Source organism: Micrasema longulum, unplaced genomic scaffold (assembly GCF_059751315.1).
Source record: "Micrasema longulum isolate JH-2025_06_02 unplaced genomic scaffold, ASM5975131v1 h1tg000995l, whole genome shotgun sequence".
Taxonomy (NCBI): Eukaryota; Metazoa; Arthropoda; class Insecta; order Trichoptera; family Brachycentridae; genus Micrasema; species Micrasema longulum.
Genome location: NW_028278183.1, coordinates 274,524 through 292,174, shown reverse-complemented (window position 1 = coordinate 292,174; position 17,651 = coordinate 274,524). Strand labels below are relative to the sequence as shown.

The 17,651-nt window shown below is 31.1% G+C and overlaps 1 protein-coding gene across 2 annotated transcripts; it reads left to right on the top strand.

Moving 5' to 3' along the window:
* Positions 1-1,299: 1,299 nt before the first annotated feature.
* Positions 1,300-15,558, top strand: LOC148277687 (sodium-coupled monocarboxylate transporter 1-like). Of its 2 annotated transcripts, none has more exons than XM_088232554.1 (14): positions 1,300-1,619; positions 1,780-1,939; positions 2,962-3,027; positions 3,112-3,163; positions 4,298-4,365; positions 6,580-6,734; positions 8,104-8,244; positions 9,080-9,188; positions 9,776-9,885; positions 9,961-10,103; positions 10,189-10,316; positions 11,933-12,108; positions 14,489-14,714; positions 15,429-15,558. In XM_088232554.1, exons 1-14 carry the CDS (start codon positions 1,414-1,416, stop codon positions 15,483-15,485), a joined length of 1,797 nt encoding a protein of 598 aa, XP_088088680.1. In that variant the 5' UTR covers positions 1,300-1,413; the 3' UTR covers positions 15,486-15,558. The 2 variants fall into 2 exon arrangements, 1 of the variants encoding a protein (XP_088088680.1); XR_015823387.1 differs by having other exon boundaries at positions 1,316-1,619; positions 11,933-12,112.
* Positions 15,559-17,651: the final 2,093 nt, after the last annotated feature.

Below are 17,651 nucleotides of genomic sequence, written 5' to 3'. Positions count from 1 at the left end.
ATAAAAAAAATATACGAAAGTATAAACCAATTAATAGGTAAAAATAAAATTACTTTGTCTTTTAGGCACCACTTTATTTTTGAGTTTATAAACCAACTAATTTCGGCAACACATTGCTTTCTTCGGGGTTAATTACAATCCAGTTAGTTTATAAATTCAAAAATATATAGTGGTGCATAAAAGACAAATTAATTTTATTTTAATAAATTGATTAATATTGTTGTACAAAGTTAGTGCTTCAAACATTAAAAAAAGAACAGTTATAAAGGTTATTAAAAAAACAGTTATATTTTTTAAATAAAAAATACAATTTTACTTTATAATTAATTAAGACTAATCATTTGAAAAATAGCGCTCTTTGAAGAATACAGACTATCTATAATGACATATTTAGTGACATCGACATTTTACACTGTTAATACTATAGTTTTATCAGATCTGTTAAAGACATTTTAAATTAATCTCCTGCTTATATTTTAACTTTTACATGTCTACTACCGGTACCTAATGAATTATTCTTGGTTGTGAACTTTTAATAATGCATATAAATGTTCATGTAAGCAGAGAGAGAGAGAGAGGGTGGGAAATGGAGTTGGAACTATACCATGTCTTCTTCCTTTAATGTACTTTTTTTAGAATTTTTATAATATATTTGTTTTGTATTTTTTTCCCTTCTCATTCTGTATTCATAATAAATTGATGTGAAATCCATAATTGGTATTACTTTTTAAAATTGTTTTCTTGTACCTTGTGTTTATTAAAAAGACTTTATGATTTGAATAAATAAATAAGATACACCTGTTGTTGTAATATGGGCCCTGGACCTGAAGTGTGAGATAACGTCTTGACTAATGTAACAAAAAAAGAAGGAGATACGCTGTGATTGGTGTACCGACACAGTGCTCTAAGCACCATTAGGTGCATATGAAGGAATTATGACAATTAAATAAATACGTGAATACTACAGGATACAAGTATCTTTTGAAGGTGGTATTTTTTACTTTGGAAGCCAAAATTAATATAAAAGGAGGTAGAAACAAAATTAATGACAGTTTTAAATAGTTCAAGTCCCAAAAAATTACACAAAAAATATTGAAATCTTCATTAGCTTAATTTCAGATAAGTTGCATAAAAGAGGTCAGATTGAGTCAGTGCCATTGTGACATTAGTTTTGAATCACTGACTCTTCATTGTTCAAACTAGGTGGGCAAATTGAGCCACAATTATGGGAGCAATTTTTTAATAAAGAGTTTGGGACGATATTAGCCAAGGGCCCCTTATATCACAATGCAATTTGTCAGTCCGTTTTAACTACGACATCTGTGTGGATGGAAGAGACATAGAACAAATAATAAAGCCATTTGAAACATTAATCTTCGTGAAAATATTAAAAAGCTTCATTTTCGTAACAAAATGGAATTCTCCGAAGTTCACACAATGAGCAAACAATTGCAACGATTTGGCTGGGCGGATTATATAGTTTTTGTGTTAATGTTGGCTTTGAGTGCAATCGTCGGCGTTTATTGGGGATTTTTCAAGAAGCAGGTGTCTGAGCAGGATTATTTAATGGGGGGAAGAAATATGAAAGTGTTTCCGGTATCCATGTCTCTAGTTGCCAGGTATGTCTGGATTGTCTGGAACTTTTCTCCGTGTTTCTTGATTTTGGCGCGAATATATATTATTTTTAATAACTGACGTAAAAAGCAAAATGGCAGTCTACAAAATAGAAAACACCTTGAAAATTTTGCATGAAATGTTTATAATATGATTTTCTTTTAGTTTCATATCCGGAATTACGCTGTTGGGAGCTCCAACAGAGATTTACATGTACGGGACTCAATATATTTTTGTTTCTGGAGGAATTATAGCCATGTCTGTTGTGATGGCTAATGTTTATTTACCCGTTTTTCACGACATGAAACTTATATCAAATTATGAGGTAATCGTATGAATTATTTGTGGTAGATAAATCGTTTGAAAAATCCTAAAGAACTAAATAACACTCTAATACTAACTTGAACACATGCGCACCTTTCTCACAAACAAGCGGTATTTGTACATATTGTTTTACAAAATAATTAATTTGGTTAAAAAAAAAATTGCTTAAATAATTAATGCTTTCTACCACTTCTATACAAACGAAGAGGTAGTTAGTTAGCATTATATTACAAATCAGAGAAACAAACCAAGATCAGGGGTGCTGTTCTGAACCGTTCTCGCGGCACGAGGAAACAGATTTTATGTGTATTTTGTATGTAAATACCTACACGAGATAATACGGCCGCGAGAGCGTTTGGAATACCATCCCAGGGCCCCGATTACAATGGGAAGTTAACAGAGTTATCTTCGACTGTTTATAAAGAAAAACCGATATTTGTATACGAAAATGAGTATATTTGTATGAAAATTTAATGTATCTTTGTTGGTAACCTATAATTGAACATGTTTAAAAGAAAAAAATGTATGCATATTCTGTTTTCATACATAAAATTTAATTTTACTTTGTAGATAAAATTAAAGATAAATGTTAACTTCCCATTGTAATCGGGGCCCTGGTATTAAGAACTTCAAACAGGATAACGTTAGTGATACCGCAATACCGCGTTTTATTATTTTTTGTTTTTTTTCGATAGGGAATCGAAAAAGTTTTCTGTTAACATATAACTAAATTATCATTATTTGTAGTAAAATAAGCAATAATTTAAAACTAACGGCTCTCAGTCACTATAACGAATTAATTGCGGTACCACAGTTTAATATGTATGATTTTTATTTAGAAACATCGCTGGTCTATCTTTATACCGTATCGTTTTAATGTTATTATATCCCTGTTGACTGTTCATTTCTGTAAAATAAATAAACAAATAAATAATAAATCACATTCTAAAAAAAACAGGTTATTCGATATTGCAGTATCGATAGGAAAAAAACATATAATTCTATTTTGAATAATATTTGCAGTATTTGGAGAAAAGATTCGATAGAAGTGTGCGACTCTTTGGTTCGGCGCTTTTCACGATCGCTCTGGTAAATCTTTCGATTTTATTTATTGCCAATCCATAAAAAATAATTTATCAAACAGAGAATAAAGCATTATAATTAAAATTACAGATAGCATGGCTGCCGATCGTTATATATGTACCAGCCCTCGCTTTTAACCAAGGTAAATCATTTTGAGGCAAATTATAACTATCATAATCTACGGGAAGATAACAAAAAAAAAACTGTTTTGAATTGCATGTCAATATTATAATTGGTTGGTATTCTATGTTTAAAAATTACTACGAACTCAAAGTGTAATTTTGTGTCCAGTTCTAGTACAAAATATTTATATATGTAGGTGTTAACATGTTGTGTCTGTTTTTTTCCAAAATGAGCACCAAAAGTAAAACAAAATAGTAACGGTTATACCTCAATCGAAATAAAAAAATTTGCTCCACGAGATATTGTATTTTTTGTTTTTTTTAAATTGATTGAAATGCATTGCAGCCTTTAAAATGGAATGTCAAGCAGACGAAAAGGAGCATTTTCGACACCTCCTTCTGTTCGAGTTAAATTGAGGGAATAAAGCTGCTCGCGGTATTTAAGCCCTGAACTTCTGAACTTTTCCCATTGATTTACGATGTCGGTATACGGTCGTGTGATTGCAATTCACCTGCTAGGGCAATTTTGTGGTGGTTCGAAGGGGGATCTTCGTTAATAATATGATTTAAGTGTTCCTCATCGAAGTCCACCGGTCGTCCAGAATGCTCTATAACTTTCAGGTTAAAATAACCGTCTTTGAACCCCAAAAACCATCGACGAGCTGTTCTGTAATTCATAGAATCTTCACCGTACACTGCACAAATGTCGCGAGCAGCTTTGACAGCTTTATTTCCTCGATTGAACGCGAACAGGTGTCGAAAATGCTCATTATTGTCTTCTTGATTTTCCATTTTAAAAGATTTTAATCAAATAAAATCATGTATGTAACAAACACAATATCTTGTAGAGCAGAGAATTTTCTTACGAATGACGTCTAATTTTTACCATTTTGCTTTACTTTTGGAGTTCACTTTCAAATTTGTAAAAAAAAACGGATCCAATTTGCATATGTTGATATTTTTTTATTTTTTTTGTATTTTAGAACATTTTTGCTGTAATTTTTAAAGTTCATTTAAAATTTGTGGAATTTTGAAACAAAATGAAAAATTACGCATTGTTTTACTTGCTACGCAAATCTTTGAAAAATTTGTTCAACATTTTTTCTCAAAAATAAAAACGTGCAACTTATAGGTGTATTTATTGTGTTTTGCAGTTACTGGAGTAAATATTCACGTCATTACACCGATTGTCTGTTTGGTATGCGTATTTTATACTTCTGTGGTGAGTATAAACATTTACGACTTTACTTATAAGTACATATTATTTTAAGGGCAGAGTCTTTCCAGACTGACTGCATTTTGGAATCATATTTAGGGTATTACTATTGTACTTTAAGATCATAATATCTTCTGTTTTACATTAACCATATTATCTATAATACAGACAAAAACATAAAAATATGTTTGTTTTATATTATTTATTTTTATTTCACGTTTTACATAACACTTTTGTTTTTAAAAATGAATACGTCACTGGGCACAACCCGTTAAAAATTCGCAACCCGCATTCATTTACACGATTTAATATATACTTATGCCGTCTAAAAAGTTTACATAAAATAATACATATTCATACTCAAATCTACACAGATAATACATAAATAATAGTAAGAAAAAAAGAAGAAAAAAAAACAAAATAATATTACCAGTACAGCTCACATTTTTAACTACTGTGCAGACATTGGGTCAAGTAACAAGCTACTGTCATTTCCCTGTGGCCCAACATCCGCACAAATGACAAATATACTCGTATATGGCATATATTCATCGAGACACTGTGTGGATACAAATACAAAACATGAAATGCGAAAAATAATTTTAAATAAACAAGTCTACTGCTATGGTGGGGTGACCATCTCAAGACAGTTCTCGGGACCCAAATCAAGTAGCCATTTTTACGATGATTTCCAAAGCCACGTCATGGGTACTACAATTACAGAATATGTTTTATGTTACATGGCCTACCTACTAATAAGACGATTAGTTTTACGCATCAGGTACCAAAAATAATTAAATATTGCATCGTAGAACCACCTTTAAAAAATATGCGTTTGCGTACTGATGAATTACCCAATTATTTTAATTTTTGGGGCCATTTTCAACAAGTTGTAAATACCTCGCTATTAGAAAATGGTTATTAAGTTGTAGTAGAGCGGAGTTCGAACCTCGGACCTTTGATCCGTGAATTAAAAATCAGTGTTTGTGTCGACCCTGCCAGAAATCGAACTTAGGACCTCGAGCATAATAGGCAAACACTAGATACACTGTGAGGTGGACTTATCTCCACTTGATTTCCTTTTTCACGATTTTTACCTTTGGCCATCGAGTCGAAAACACTCGTTCGGGGTTCTCAGTTTCTACACTTAGAACTGTATCCTTCATCCGCCCGGTCACAGAAAAATTTTAAGAGTACACACTCGTAATAATTGATCTTCCAACCTGCGCCCCGATTACAGTGGGAAGTTAGCAAAGTTATTTTCAACTTACTGTCTATAAAATAAAATCTAATTTTATATTTGTGTGAAGTATTTTCGTCAGTGACCTGTAATTAAAGAAATTTCAAACAAATAATAATGTAAAAATTACATTTTTAATTTGGGAACTTAGCTTTTACTTTACAGAAAATTAAAGTTGACAGAGTTACCTTCAATTGTCTATAAAAATACAGTCACATTTTCTGTACAATAATGTGTATTATCGTCGGTGACCCGTGATTAAACATGAATAAAATATATTTAAAATAAATATTCCGTTTTTCATACAGAAAATTCGCTTTTACTTAATGGACCATTGAAGTTAACAGAGTTTTCTTCAATTGTTTATAACGTAAAATGTATTTTTTTGTTTGAAAAATTAAATTTTTATTTAAATTGATTTGTGAAACACGTTCGTTTACAGGTTACTAACAAAGAAACGTAAAAATTTAAAACAAATATACTAATTCGTCAAATTATTAGTAATTGAAGACATCTTTTCTTCTAAAAAACATACACTTTATCCTGAAGATGGCTCCTGCAATGATAGCCGAATCCAAAATACTCGGGACCACCCAAAACAGATACATATTGATAACAATAACCGTGAAAACCTACGCACTTATTAATACTCATTTTTGTACACAAAATCCCCTGTTACTTTATATATGGTAGAAGATAACTCTTCCCATTGTAATAGAGGCCCAGGTATTGCTAAGCTTTTAATACAAATATTTTATTTCTTACGTTATAAATTATGTTTACAGATAATCAATTGGATTTCAAAAGTGCACCAACAAATATAATGTTGGAATTTTAGTATAATAAAAACACTTGCCATGTGTTTAGTTGATATTGTAACATTTTTGGAGCAGTTGTGTGTAATCTGTATCTAAAATATAATAAATTTTAGTCAGTATTATTGCTGCATTATATTAATACTCGGATACGTACATTTTTAGGGGGGATTGCAAGCTGTAGTCTGGACTGATGTAATCCAGATCCTCGTGATGTTTGGAGCCATGATACTTGTTGCAATAAAGGGCACACTGGATGTAGGAGGGTTCGACGTTGTGTGGAGGAGGAACTGGGAGAGTGGCCGAATAGAATCACCCGAGTAAGGAATAATTATGTCGACATACAAATGTTCTTGCTGCATGACTATTACTTTTCTTTTTTGGGTTTACGAGTACTATCAGAGGAATTATTTTGCTGTAAACATTATGTACACATAAGTTTTTTAATTGTTTTATTTCAATCGGTATTAAAAACAGTGTTTGTCAATATACGTGTAAGTAGTAAATACATAGTAATATTATCAAACCGAAATTTCTTCACGACGCGCGAAGCGACGCGACGTTGACAATATTATTTGTAGCTTCCTTTGGGCTAGTTGCTCCCCAAGTTATAAAAAGTACAATGTAAAATAATTGTTGCGTTTTCGTCAAAATGGTTTATTTTATATTTCTTCTTTCGAACTCATTGTGTACATTTTGACGAAAACGCGTCCCTTTATTTAAACATAACAATTTTTTGGTGCAATTGACCTATTTCTTTGCCATAGTTTTTATTTTACAAGTTTATTTATTTATTTATTTATTTATTAATTTACACGCCCAATGGGCTTTTACATATTTTAGAAATTACATTTAAGTGCAGCAGTGAAACATGAGTATGTAAATTTAGTTACATAATATTTTAGCTAAACACTTCGGCATTGGTTGTTGGTAATTTTAAATTAATTATATTACACCCGTGAGCTATACGGTCGCGATTTTAATAGTGTTTTATTTTCATTTTTTTAATTTATGCTTTGACGAACTTCTTAAGTGACAGAAGAAATATTTTTAATCTTAAATTTTCTTGGTAATGTTATATTGTAGTGTATTATTTCATTTATAAAATATATTTGAAAGGTTCAATATTTCAGATTCAGACTCCATAACTTTGTGATTTTACATTTTACTATTATGGATATTTTACCAGAAGAACTGGTACATAAATTTTACTTCTGGACATATGTATAATATGTAGATTCGTCTCTGCACCGTTGGTTCGACTCATTAGGACAACTTTTTGTACCTAGGATAGTGACCGGATAAAGCAGCGAGTGAACAATTTGCGACTAAATGTGAACTTCCTCTGTGACCGTTAAAGTATGCTAATTTTATTAATATTTCTTGTTGGTGTACTACAGCTCGATCTAATATTTATTATTTTATATCCTTTCTTCGCGGGCATTAATTAGCGCACTGGATTCCCGTGCAAAATGATAGCCCAATGCACTAACCGCATTGCGCAGGACCAAAAATTAAAATATTTTGCTAAGTCTTGAAAATGTAATTGCACAATCGTTTGTCATTTCGCCTTGCATTAGTACAATTTTGCGTATCGGAGGTTTGTATTTTTGGTTCTACCTCTGCAAAAAATATTTATCTTTTTGTATTATAACATGTAATATATTTACGTATGTCATCTTTTTTTAGTTTCAATCTTAATCCCTTAACCCGTCACACAATTTGGGGTCTGGTAATAGGAGGAATGGTCTATTGGCTCCAGGCTAATGCCGTCAATCAGACCATGATGCAGCGATACTTGGCTCTACCCACTCTAAAATCTGCCAAAAGGTACAACTTATAATTTTATGTAATTGGATTATCTATATATTTTGAATATAATATAAAAAAGAAGAACGAAATATTGTTTTAAAGTAAGTTTTAATATAAATATAACTGTGCCTGCTCGGCTATCGAAAGCTTGTATTTGGATCGAAACATGAAAAATCTACACTGAAAATTGATGCCTACTTATAAAAAGCCTCAAGCATATTTTATATCGATTTGTTTAGATAGATATGAAATCTGCCTCGTGGTATAGTAGTAGTTGGTTGCAGGCTCCAAACAAAATCGTGTGCTACATTGATTGCATTTTTACTAAAATTTTAGGGTTAGGTATTTGAAATAAATAGAAATGCCATTATGAATGAGCTACATCTTCAAATAAAAAATGCACCTTCCCTGGCCACTTTTAAAAACCGCCCGGGACATTATTATAGTATATCCTTAGAACTTAGAACCGTAAACTCCTTTACTTTTGAAAAATGTTGATTACTTATATTTCCTAGATCCTTTCAAACTCATTACCTGATCCCACATTCCTCATCATTTATTGTGTACAACATAATGTATTCTTATTTAGTTTATATGTCAATTTATTGTGGGTTATTATTATTAAAATATTCTATTTATTTAATAGCAGGCAAACGCACAAACCTGTATACCATGAGGTCGACTAATCTTTACTTAATTTCGCCGAGTGTAGCCGCTGAATGTATAAAAAAAATTATTTGCAATAAATATCGAACCACCCTCACTTTTCTGTGCCGTGTCGATTTGGATGATACGTATTCAATTATCTTAAAAGTGTACAATCAATAATGATGTGAACTTATTATTTCTACAGGGCTGTAGCAATCTTCGTGGTTGGGATAATATCCCTGGTGGGACTATGTGCGTACTGCGGATTACTCATATATGCCAGGTACCACGACTGTGATCCACTCTCTACGCAGGTGAGCGTTTCAACTCCTTGCAGTCAATATCTGAATAAATTTCCCAACTCCGAAATTCCATCCTTTTCAATGAGGAACTTCAGCCCTACTGGAAATTGGATACGAGTACAAAAGGTGTTTTCTTGCGCGCGGTAAAAATTAGAGGATTAAATTGTGTGGCAAAGTTTCTTGAAAATGTACGAAAAAAATAATAAAAAATATTTCAATAACAACGCACTACTTTGACGACGTCACTGGTTTATAAGAACCAATCAATGATATGAGAGCTGTGAAGGATATCCGGTTTGGGAGAACTGGCAGAAAAGAACCTTTGACATTACCCGCGGAGTTATTTTAGAAATACAAAACTTTAAAAAATCATAGCGCTGATAATACGGTACATAAAAATAAGAATTTTCTTAGTTTAGTAGTATATTAAAAAATATTTTTTTTTTTAAAACACTGAACTTCCTCATTGCTGAATTCCGAATTTTCAACCGTTTCAATTAAAAATGGGAATCTTTTCCATTTTTGAATGTCGACATTCAATTCTTACTAACTAAGTGTTGATCGCGCACAGTCAAGCATTATAGTGGGTAGTATTCTAGTTGGCGAGAGCGAAGGATCAACTGCTACCTTTACTCGTGATGGATGTATTGGGAGAGATTCCGGGACTTTCAGGAATATTCGTCGCTGGGATATTTAGCGCGGCTTTGAGGTAAATAAACCTTTTCCGTGTTATAATTCACAACTCACACTAAATAATGTTTCTTAATATATTCGTTTTTTATAGTTCTCTATCCACGAGTTTGAATTCAATGTCTGCGGTAGTTTTGGAAGATTTCTACAAGCCCTTTTTCAAACGCCCGATATCCAATCGTCAAGCGAATATTTTAATGAAGACAGTCGTTGTTCTAATGGGCATGTTATGTCTTGGTATAATCAATTTGGTTTATTTAATTACATTGTTAGAAATTATCTATTTTTGTTTAATTAATTATATGTGATTTATTATTTATAGCTCTCGTGTTTGTAGTTGAAAAACTAGGCACTGTACTTCAACTTACAATGACGTTTGAGGCTATCACTAATGGACCTCAGTTGGGAATGTTTACTATGGGTGTTTTACTTCCTTGGGTTAGTGCTAAGGTTTGTACACGTATGCGTTTAAGTAATATATATACGATAAAATTATAAATAAAGTTATCAATGAAACTTCTTTTTAGTTTGACTTTTTTATTATTTTGACCAACGAGCGCTTTCGCCATTCATTGCCATTCATATTTCGCCATTCATTTCGCCATTCATATTTCGTCATTTATCCACAGGTATTCAACAAGAAATATCAACCAAAAACATCAATAATATATATACATTCACGTTATAATATTTGTCTACTTCAGTTATGTTTTAAATGGTTATGAAAAAGGAAGTATAAAATAGTATTTTACAACTCCTCCCTGATACAAAAAGATAGTACCTGCATTAAAACTATTATTTATAATTATCTTCTGAAACGAATGTTAGGAAATACATCGGAACCTCATTTTATACGTTCCACCCAGTACCGTCTAAAAAAGAATCCATACTAAAAGAAGAAAAATGGTGGATATGTTTCTTTGTAAAAAAAAACATTTCGGGATAGATTCATAATTTACTATTTATTGTACCTTAATTTAATTTTTTAAATTAACTAGACTACAAAATACTTGAAAAAATCGTAAAAAAGATATTTCACTTTTCCTTTTGCACACCTCTCTACTCCTAGGAGGTAAGTAAAAGAGCGATGCAGGGAATTCTGAAAACGAGTAGCAAGTATTATTATATTTTATTTATATTACTATTCATCATCATTCCCTTTCCGCGCCTAACGCATAGGGCATAGGGCATAGGGCATAGGGCACTGAATTGGTACACCAATCGCAGCGTATCTTGATCATTTTTGTTACATGAAAGTAAGATGATCAGTCTTATGCTTCAGATCCCAGTCCAGGGACAATAAAATACTCTAGTCTGAAAACGCTCTTTTAAATAAATATTTCATGTCAACCATGTCGAGAATTAAACCCGAGACCTCTTTCATGGTTGGTGATGCGCTGACCACTAAACTACGAGGGCGACATTACTATTACGAATTGTTAAATTTATGTTTAAAAAAATGTACCGTCTTATTTTGAAACCCTGTAAAAAAAGCTGCGTAAAAAGAGATAACGGTGTAGTTTTTTAACTATTTTCCATATTTAAATAGCGTATTATGTTAATTGCTATTATAAGGCTGTTTACTCGAAACTCGAAGACATAAACAAGTATTTAATTCAATAGTGTGAATTAAGTTCATTTAAAAATGTACGACCTCATATCCATATACATAAATATATGCACAGTTGTACATAAAATATGTTTTATTAAATCCAGTCAATGAGCCAGTTAGAGAATTTTCTTGTTTCAACGGTTAGTTTTTGTTTGTTGACAAATGAGTAAATAAAAAACAATTAACAACAAATAAATAACATTTGTTTGCACAGTTGTGAGTTGTGATAATGTTGGTGATGTGTTAGTGAGAATATGTTCATGTGTATTAAAAAGTGTGGGTGCGTTTGAATTAACAGTTGCTGATTATAAAATCTGTGTTATTAAAACGATAGTAAATTAAAAAATTGTAATTAAAGTAATAAATAAACTTTGAAATGATTTTTTAAATTTGTTTCGACACTTCCATTTTAATTTTAATCTCATGTCGTTGGTTTGTTTTTTATTTCTTACAGGGTGCGCTGTTGGGAGGAATATCCGGTCTCGGTGTAATGTCGTGGGTTTGCCTGAGTGCGCAATTTGCCATAGTTAGTGAAAAAATTAAATTTCCCACGAAACCGATGACTACTGAAGGCTGTAACTACAACTTCACTACGAATTCCTCTCCTGACCCTGAAAGGATATCTGAAGAGTGAGTGAGTTCAAAGTGTGAATTCTTATAATATTTATTTATCCAACAATTGGAGTCAGTATTAATTTACGGGATGTTTAATCCATCACTTAATGAACTGAAAAATAACTGAATATCGAGTCGAATAACATTACGAATTACAGTTAATGAATAGAAAGCAGATAGCTGCTAAATTGTCGTGTGTTCGTATTATGTGCAGAAGCCGTATTCAGCAAGCAAATTAAGGGGTAAATTCTATACCGAAATTTTCCATGACAAAATTAGAATTAACGTGAAATTTTGTCGATATATTCTGCGAAAACAAACACATCTCCTGTTTTTAGGCAATCATCTAAGCGGTATGTTATACGTACTACAGAATCAAATGTTTAAGGCGTTTGACCGCAGATACAACATAGTATAACTTTCCGCATCATCACCATGATACATGATAGTAAGCGCGTTCGACTACTAGGCTATGCAGCGACTATCCCTGTTCGATTAGTAGCAAGAACGACATGGAATAAATTATGTTTTTCACAACGGTAGATATTTAAGGCTGTAGTCGGGTAAAACGCACGAAAAATAAGGAAATCAGACGATTTTGCCCTATTAAAACGAATGTTTTTTAAAATTAAATAAAATATATTAAAAAAATTAAATTAAGTAAAAAAAATTAAAAATAAAATAAAAAATACGCGCAATAATAAAAAAAACATAAATTAGATAAAAACGATCATTTTTAAAGGTACAAAAAATATACTTAAAAGTTTTAAATAACTAAAATATAATTTGTCTTCGACCGGCAGATTACGCCATTTCAAATTTAGACTAAACTTTGGTATCTCGATTCTCATATAAAGACTAAGTATTGAACTAAAATTTTCTCACACAATTTAAAGACAATAAATTGAAAATTTAAATGGCCGAAACAAAATCTTATTTTTTTGTTTTTGAAAAGTAATACAAGCATTTTAAATCACAAAATTTTATGTGACATTTTCCTTTATTTCTACGTAAAATTATGTCTTCGGTAATACTTTTTAAAAAATTACCTTAGTAATCATAAAAATTAGGCTACCCCTACCAGTACCGGTATGAAATTAATAAAAACTAAAGTAAGATATGGTTAGAAATTGGATATAACAACCAGAATTATCTTCTTTAAAAAAAGGAGAATACAATTCAATAAATAAAAAATTCATCTAAAATATTTCAATAAATAAAACAAATTTGTTTTTAACCGCTAGTTTTTTTTTTCCGCCAACCGGTTTCAAAGCACAAGCTTCTTCGTCAAGGTTTACGTAACTAATATAGACTTTATAAAATATTTCAATAACTAATTTTTTTTTAAGTATTACTGAAGACATAATTTTACGTAGAAATAAAGAAAAATGTCACAAAAAAATATGTGACGTAAATGCTTGTATTTTTTTTCAAAAACAAAAAAATAAGATTTGTTTCGGCTATTTGAATTTTCAAACTATTATTTTTAAATTATTTGGACACATTTTAGTTGAATACCTAGTCCTTATATGAGAATTGAGATACCAAAGTTTGGTCTAAATTTGAAATGGCGTAATTTGCGGCTCGAAAAGTAATTATATTTTTTTTATATAAAACATTTAAGCATATTTTTTAAAAGAAATACCTTCAAAAGTTATTGTTTTTTTCTTATTCATGTTTTTTTTATTATCGCGTGATTTAAAAAAAAAGTTCGTTTTAAAATGGTAGAATCGTATGGTTTCCTCATTTTTCGTGCGTTTTACCCGACTACAGCCTTAATAGTTTCTCTTTAATGGCGTTCAATTTTTACATCATGAATTCATGTTAAAAATTATCGTAACTGAAAAGTACAAAATATTTTTCTTATTTAAAAAATCCCACATTCCTAGAGTACCGTTTTAGTTTATAAAGAAAACGAAAAAAATAAGGAAATTAAGGTTGGAAATATTTACTATTATTATTTAGTATTAGGTACTTAGCGCAATTATATGTTTTTTGAGTGAAGGATCTTCACTGACAAGCCGAATAAATTGGCGTAATGGTCAGCGCGTTTGCCTACCATGCGAGAGGTCTCATGTTCGATTCCCGACATGGTTGAAATGAAATATTTATTTAAAAGGTTTTTACACACCAGAATATTTCATAGTCCCTGGACTGGTACTCGAAGCGTAAGACTGATCATCTCACCTTCATGTAAAAAAAAATTATCAAGATACGCTTCGATTGGTTTACTAATGTAGTGCCCTATGCATCATTAGGTGCGGAAAGGGAATGATGATAATGATGAAATATGATATAATACTTGAGCAATAAATAATTCAGTGTAGTTTTTTATTTTTATTTGAGAAATGAACAAGTTTTAAAAATTCAATAATATATTTTTTCCCATTACCAGTAGTGAAGTATTCTTCCTATATCGGATCTCTTACATTTGGTACACTCTGGTGGGGGCCACTGTTACGGTCACGGTAGGCCTTCTGGCCAGCTGGGCGCTGGGGGCGCAGGACCCCCAGGACGTGGAGCCCTGCCTGCTGGCCCCCTTCTTAAGGAAGATCATCAAACCGAGACCTTTGTTGAGCGCCCAGCCAGGAGAAAGGAAACTGATTCACGCGTACGACAAGGTTCGTATCTTTCTTTTTACAAAAGTGGAAATAGTAAACATTATTATTCATTAAACGCATATGAAAAAAATTGCTTCGAAATAATTGTTACATTGCTTACTATCAGAATAGCTCATACCCAGTAAGATAGCTAACAACCACATTTACAATTTATATTATGTACCTTTTTTATCTTATTAAGAAAATATCGCTTAGGTTTTCTTTGCTTTATTTTGCATTCAATGAGCGATAAATCCCTAGAAATTTTATATATAAAAACAGTCGATCATCTTGATTTCATTGAAAATTTAATCACACAGATTTAAAAAAAATACGTTTTACTGGATTGAATCATGAAATTAAGAAGTTGCTGAAAACATTTTTACCAAATTCAATAACAAAACAATTCAATCCGGCAGCCAAACAAATAAACGTACATCTTCCTTATAAAGTGATAATCAGATAAGTACATATCATGTCTTTGCAATAAAGTTAATGTTTTGTACTTTTAAATAAATGCGCGAGGTGTAAATTAAAAAAATTGTTTGCCATGTAGTCGGAAATGGGATCATTAGATGCACAACAATAATTCGTTGACCCGAAAATTGTAAAATCGACTAATTCATGTTTTGAGAAATAATACAAGTGTATCGACGCATCATAATTATTTTCATTTCAACCTCTAGGAAGTTTTATTATAAACACACAATAAATACTTTTTAATCTTATTTTCAGACCCCAGACCCTCTGGAGTTGGTACTTGAAGAAATGCGTCAAGCGGTTCCAACCTGAAATAAAAACTTAATTTTGTAAATAAATTTCGTCTGTTTTTTAATATTATCGAAATATATGACTTTTATAAATATTTAAGACGTTTTTATTGAAATTGAAATATAACTATCATTACTTTTGAAATTTTTAATACCAAAAGGGGTCAACACTGTTCTGGCATCGAGGCAATACTATTACGTTGGCAAGAAGGTTTATTATTTTTTGCCAGAATTATGGAAAAGCGAGAGTGTTGTCAAGTTGAAAAAACTGTTGACCTCACTATTTCGTGACATTGGTCGTAAGGAGTCAGAGAGGTTGATGCATGCTGCGGATTAGAGATTCTTACTGGATGGTGAAAATAAAATATAAAAAACAAATAGCAATCGCAGTTTCGCCTATATTGAGTAAATTGTGTATATTTTATGTATGTATGTATGTGTATGCGCATAGGTATATGTATTTGTTTATGTATGTATATGAATATGTGCATACTTAATTTTTTTTTATGTGTTCTTTGTTTAAAATAAATTAACTTATAAATTATAATTGTGTATTAAAATGGAATCGCCTAGCTTGGAACGAGGTATGTGCCCTTGTTAGCTGGGCAAAGTTTTTCACAAAAAATGTAAATATGATAAAATGTTTAAATAAATAAATAAATGATCCTTAATAATTTCATGTACAATTTTACACATTATTTTTTCATGGAAAATTCAGCAAACACGTCGTAACACGCGTTTAATATGAAGACAAAATAAACTTAGTATATCAATTACATTATCATGATTGTCTTCACTAAACTATGCTCAAATTCTGTGTGACTATTAGCATATATTACAATGTATTTATCAAAAACGATTTCACATTTTTCACAAATTCTTTGATCGTTGAAGATAACAAAAATGATGCATTATAGAATATCTTAAAGCTTTTTTACGCCGACCCATTGAAAATTTTTTTTGGGTGTCCAATTCTTGAAAATAAATACCAGATCTGATCAAAACCACCTCTGATTCTATCAAATTATGTGTCTATTGTAAGTACATGTGTGGTGGTCGAATTGTACAAACAATATGTACCTTTGCGTAGGTACGCTGTCGGTGACCAACACAGTTATTCAATAATCCATACCACATAGGTCTCAGAATCTATACACTCGTATTTTCTGGAACTACTTGTGTTGAAGGTTCTTTACATGTTGTTTTGAAAGGAAAATGGAGAACGGACGAAATATTTTTAAAAGCGAAAGAGTAGGAAAAAGTACATTATTATTTATTGATTTATACATACATGTCATATTTTACAAAATGGCACATAAAACACTCTTACGAATTTTGATAGTACTGGGAGTAGGCTCAGTATATGAAGGGTAGGCAAGCCAGAAATATTAGTAGACCTAATTGTGCAAGCTAAATGGGCAAATGCCTGTTCTAAGAAACCGATTTGTTGCGGCAAATACGGTTATCAAATATGTTTCCCATAAATAAAAATAATATTGAAGAAATGTAAAAACATTCACAGCCCAAAAGAGAAAAAATATATATTTACAGTTAACGTTAATATAAAAATAAAATTTTAAAATAGGAGCAGACGCAAATATAAGATAGGTTCTGAGATTTGTATTACATAACATTACCCATGCAGCTAGTAAATAATATCATGTCGACCGACAATATAAATACAGACATCATCCATATAGGCAGCTACACTGAGTATGGTCGACCTTATTAAATAAGAAAATTACAATGGTCATTCGCAACGAGGTTGAACTATTTTAGTCCGCACAGGAGACAGAACTAATTGAGGAAATTGTTTAAATTTCAAAGGACATGCGACATGCGGTTCGCGGGAGTCTTTTTACAAATGAAAGTAGGTATGACAAGCGATTGACTATTTCGTTTTGACTAATCAACGTGATTTGTTATTTAAAGCATAAAAAAAACTCAATTGCAATTTGGTATAATAAACATAAATAAAAATAAAAAATTATTGATGATTACGTGATTATTTTTATATTCGTAATTATTTAAAAGAACTTTTCTGCTATAAAAATAAAACATTAAATATTGACACAAATTTATAACTTATAATATAACTTATATATAGACTATCATTGGACCAAAGTAATACATTATTTGAATAAATTGAAGTTAATAACGTAAAACGAAAAATTCTTTTTTTATTGTT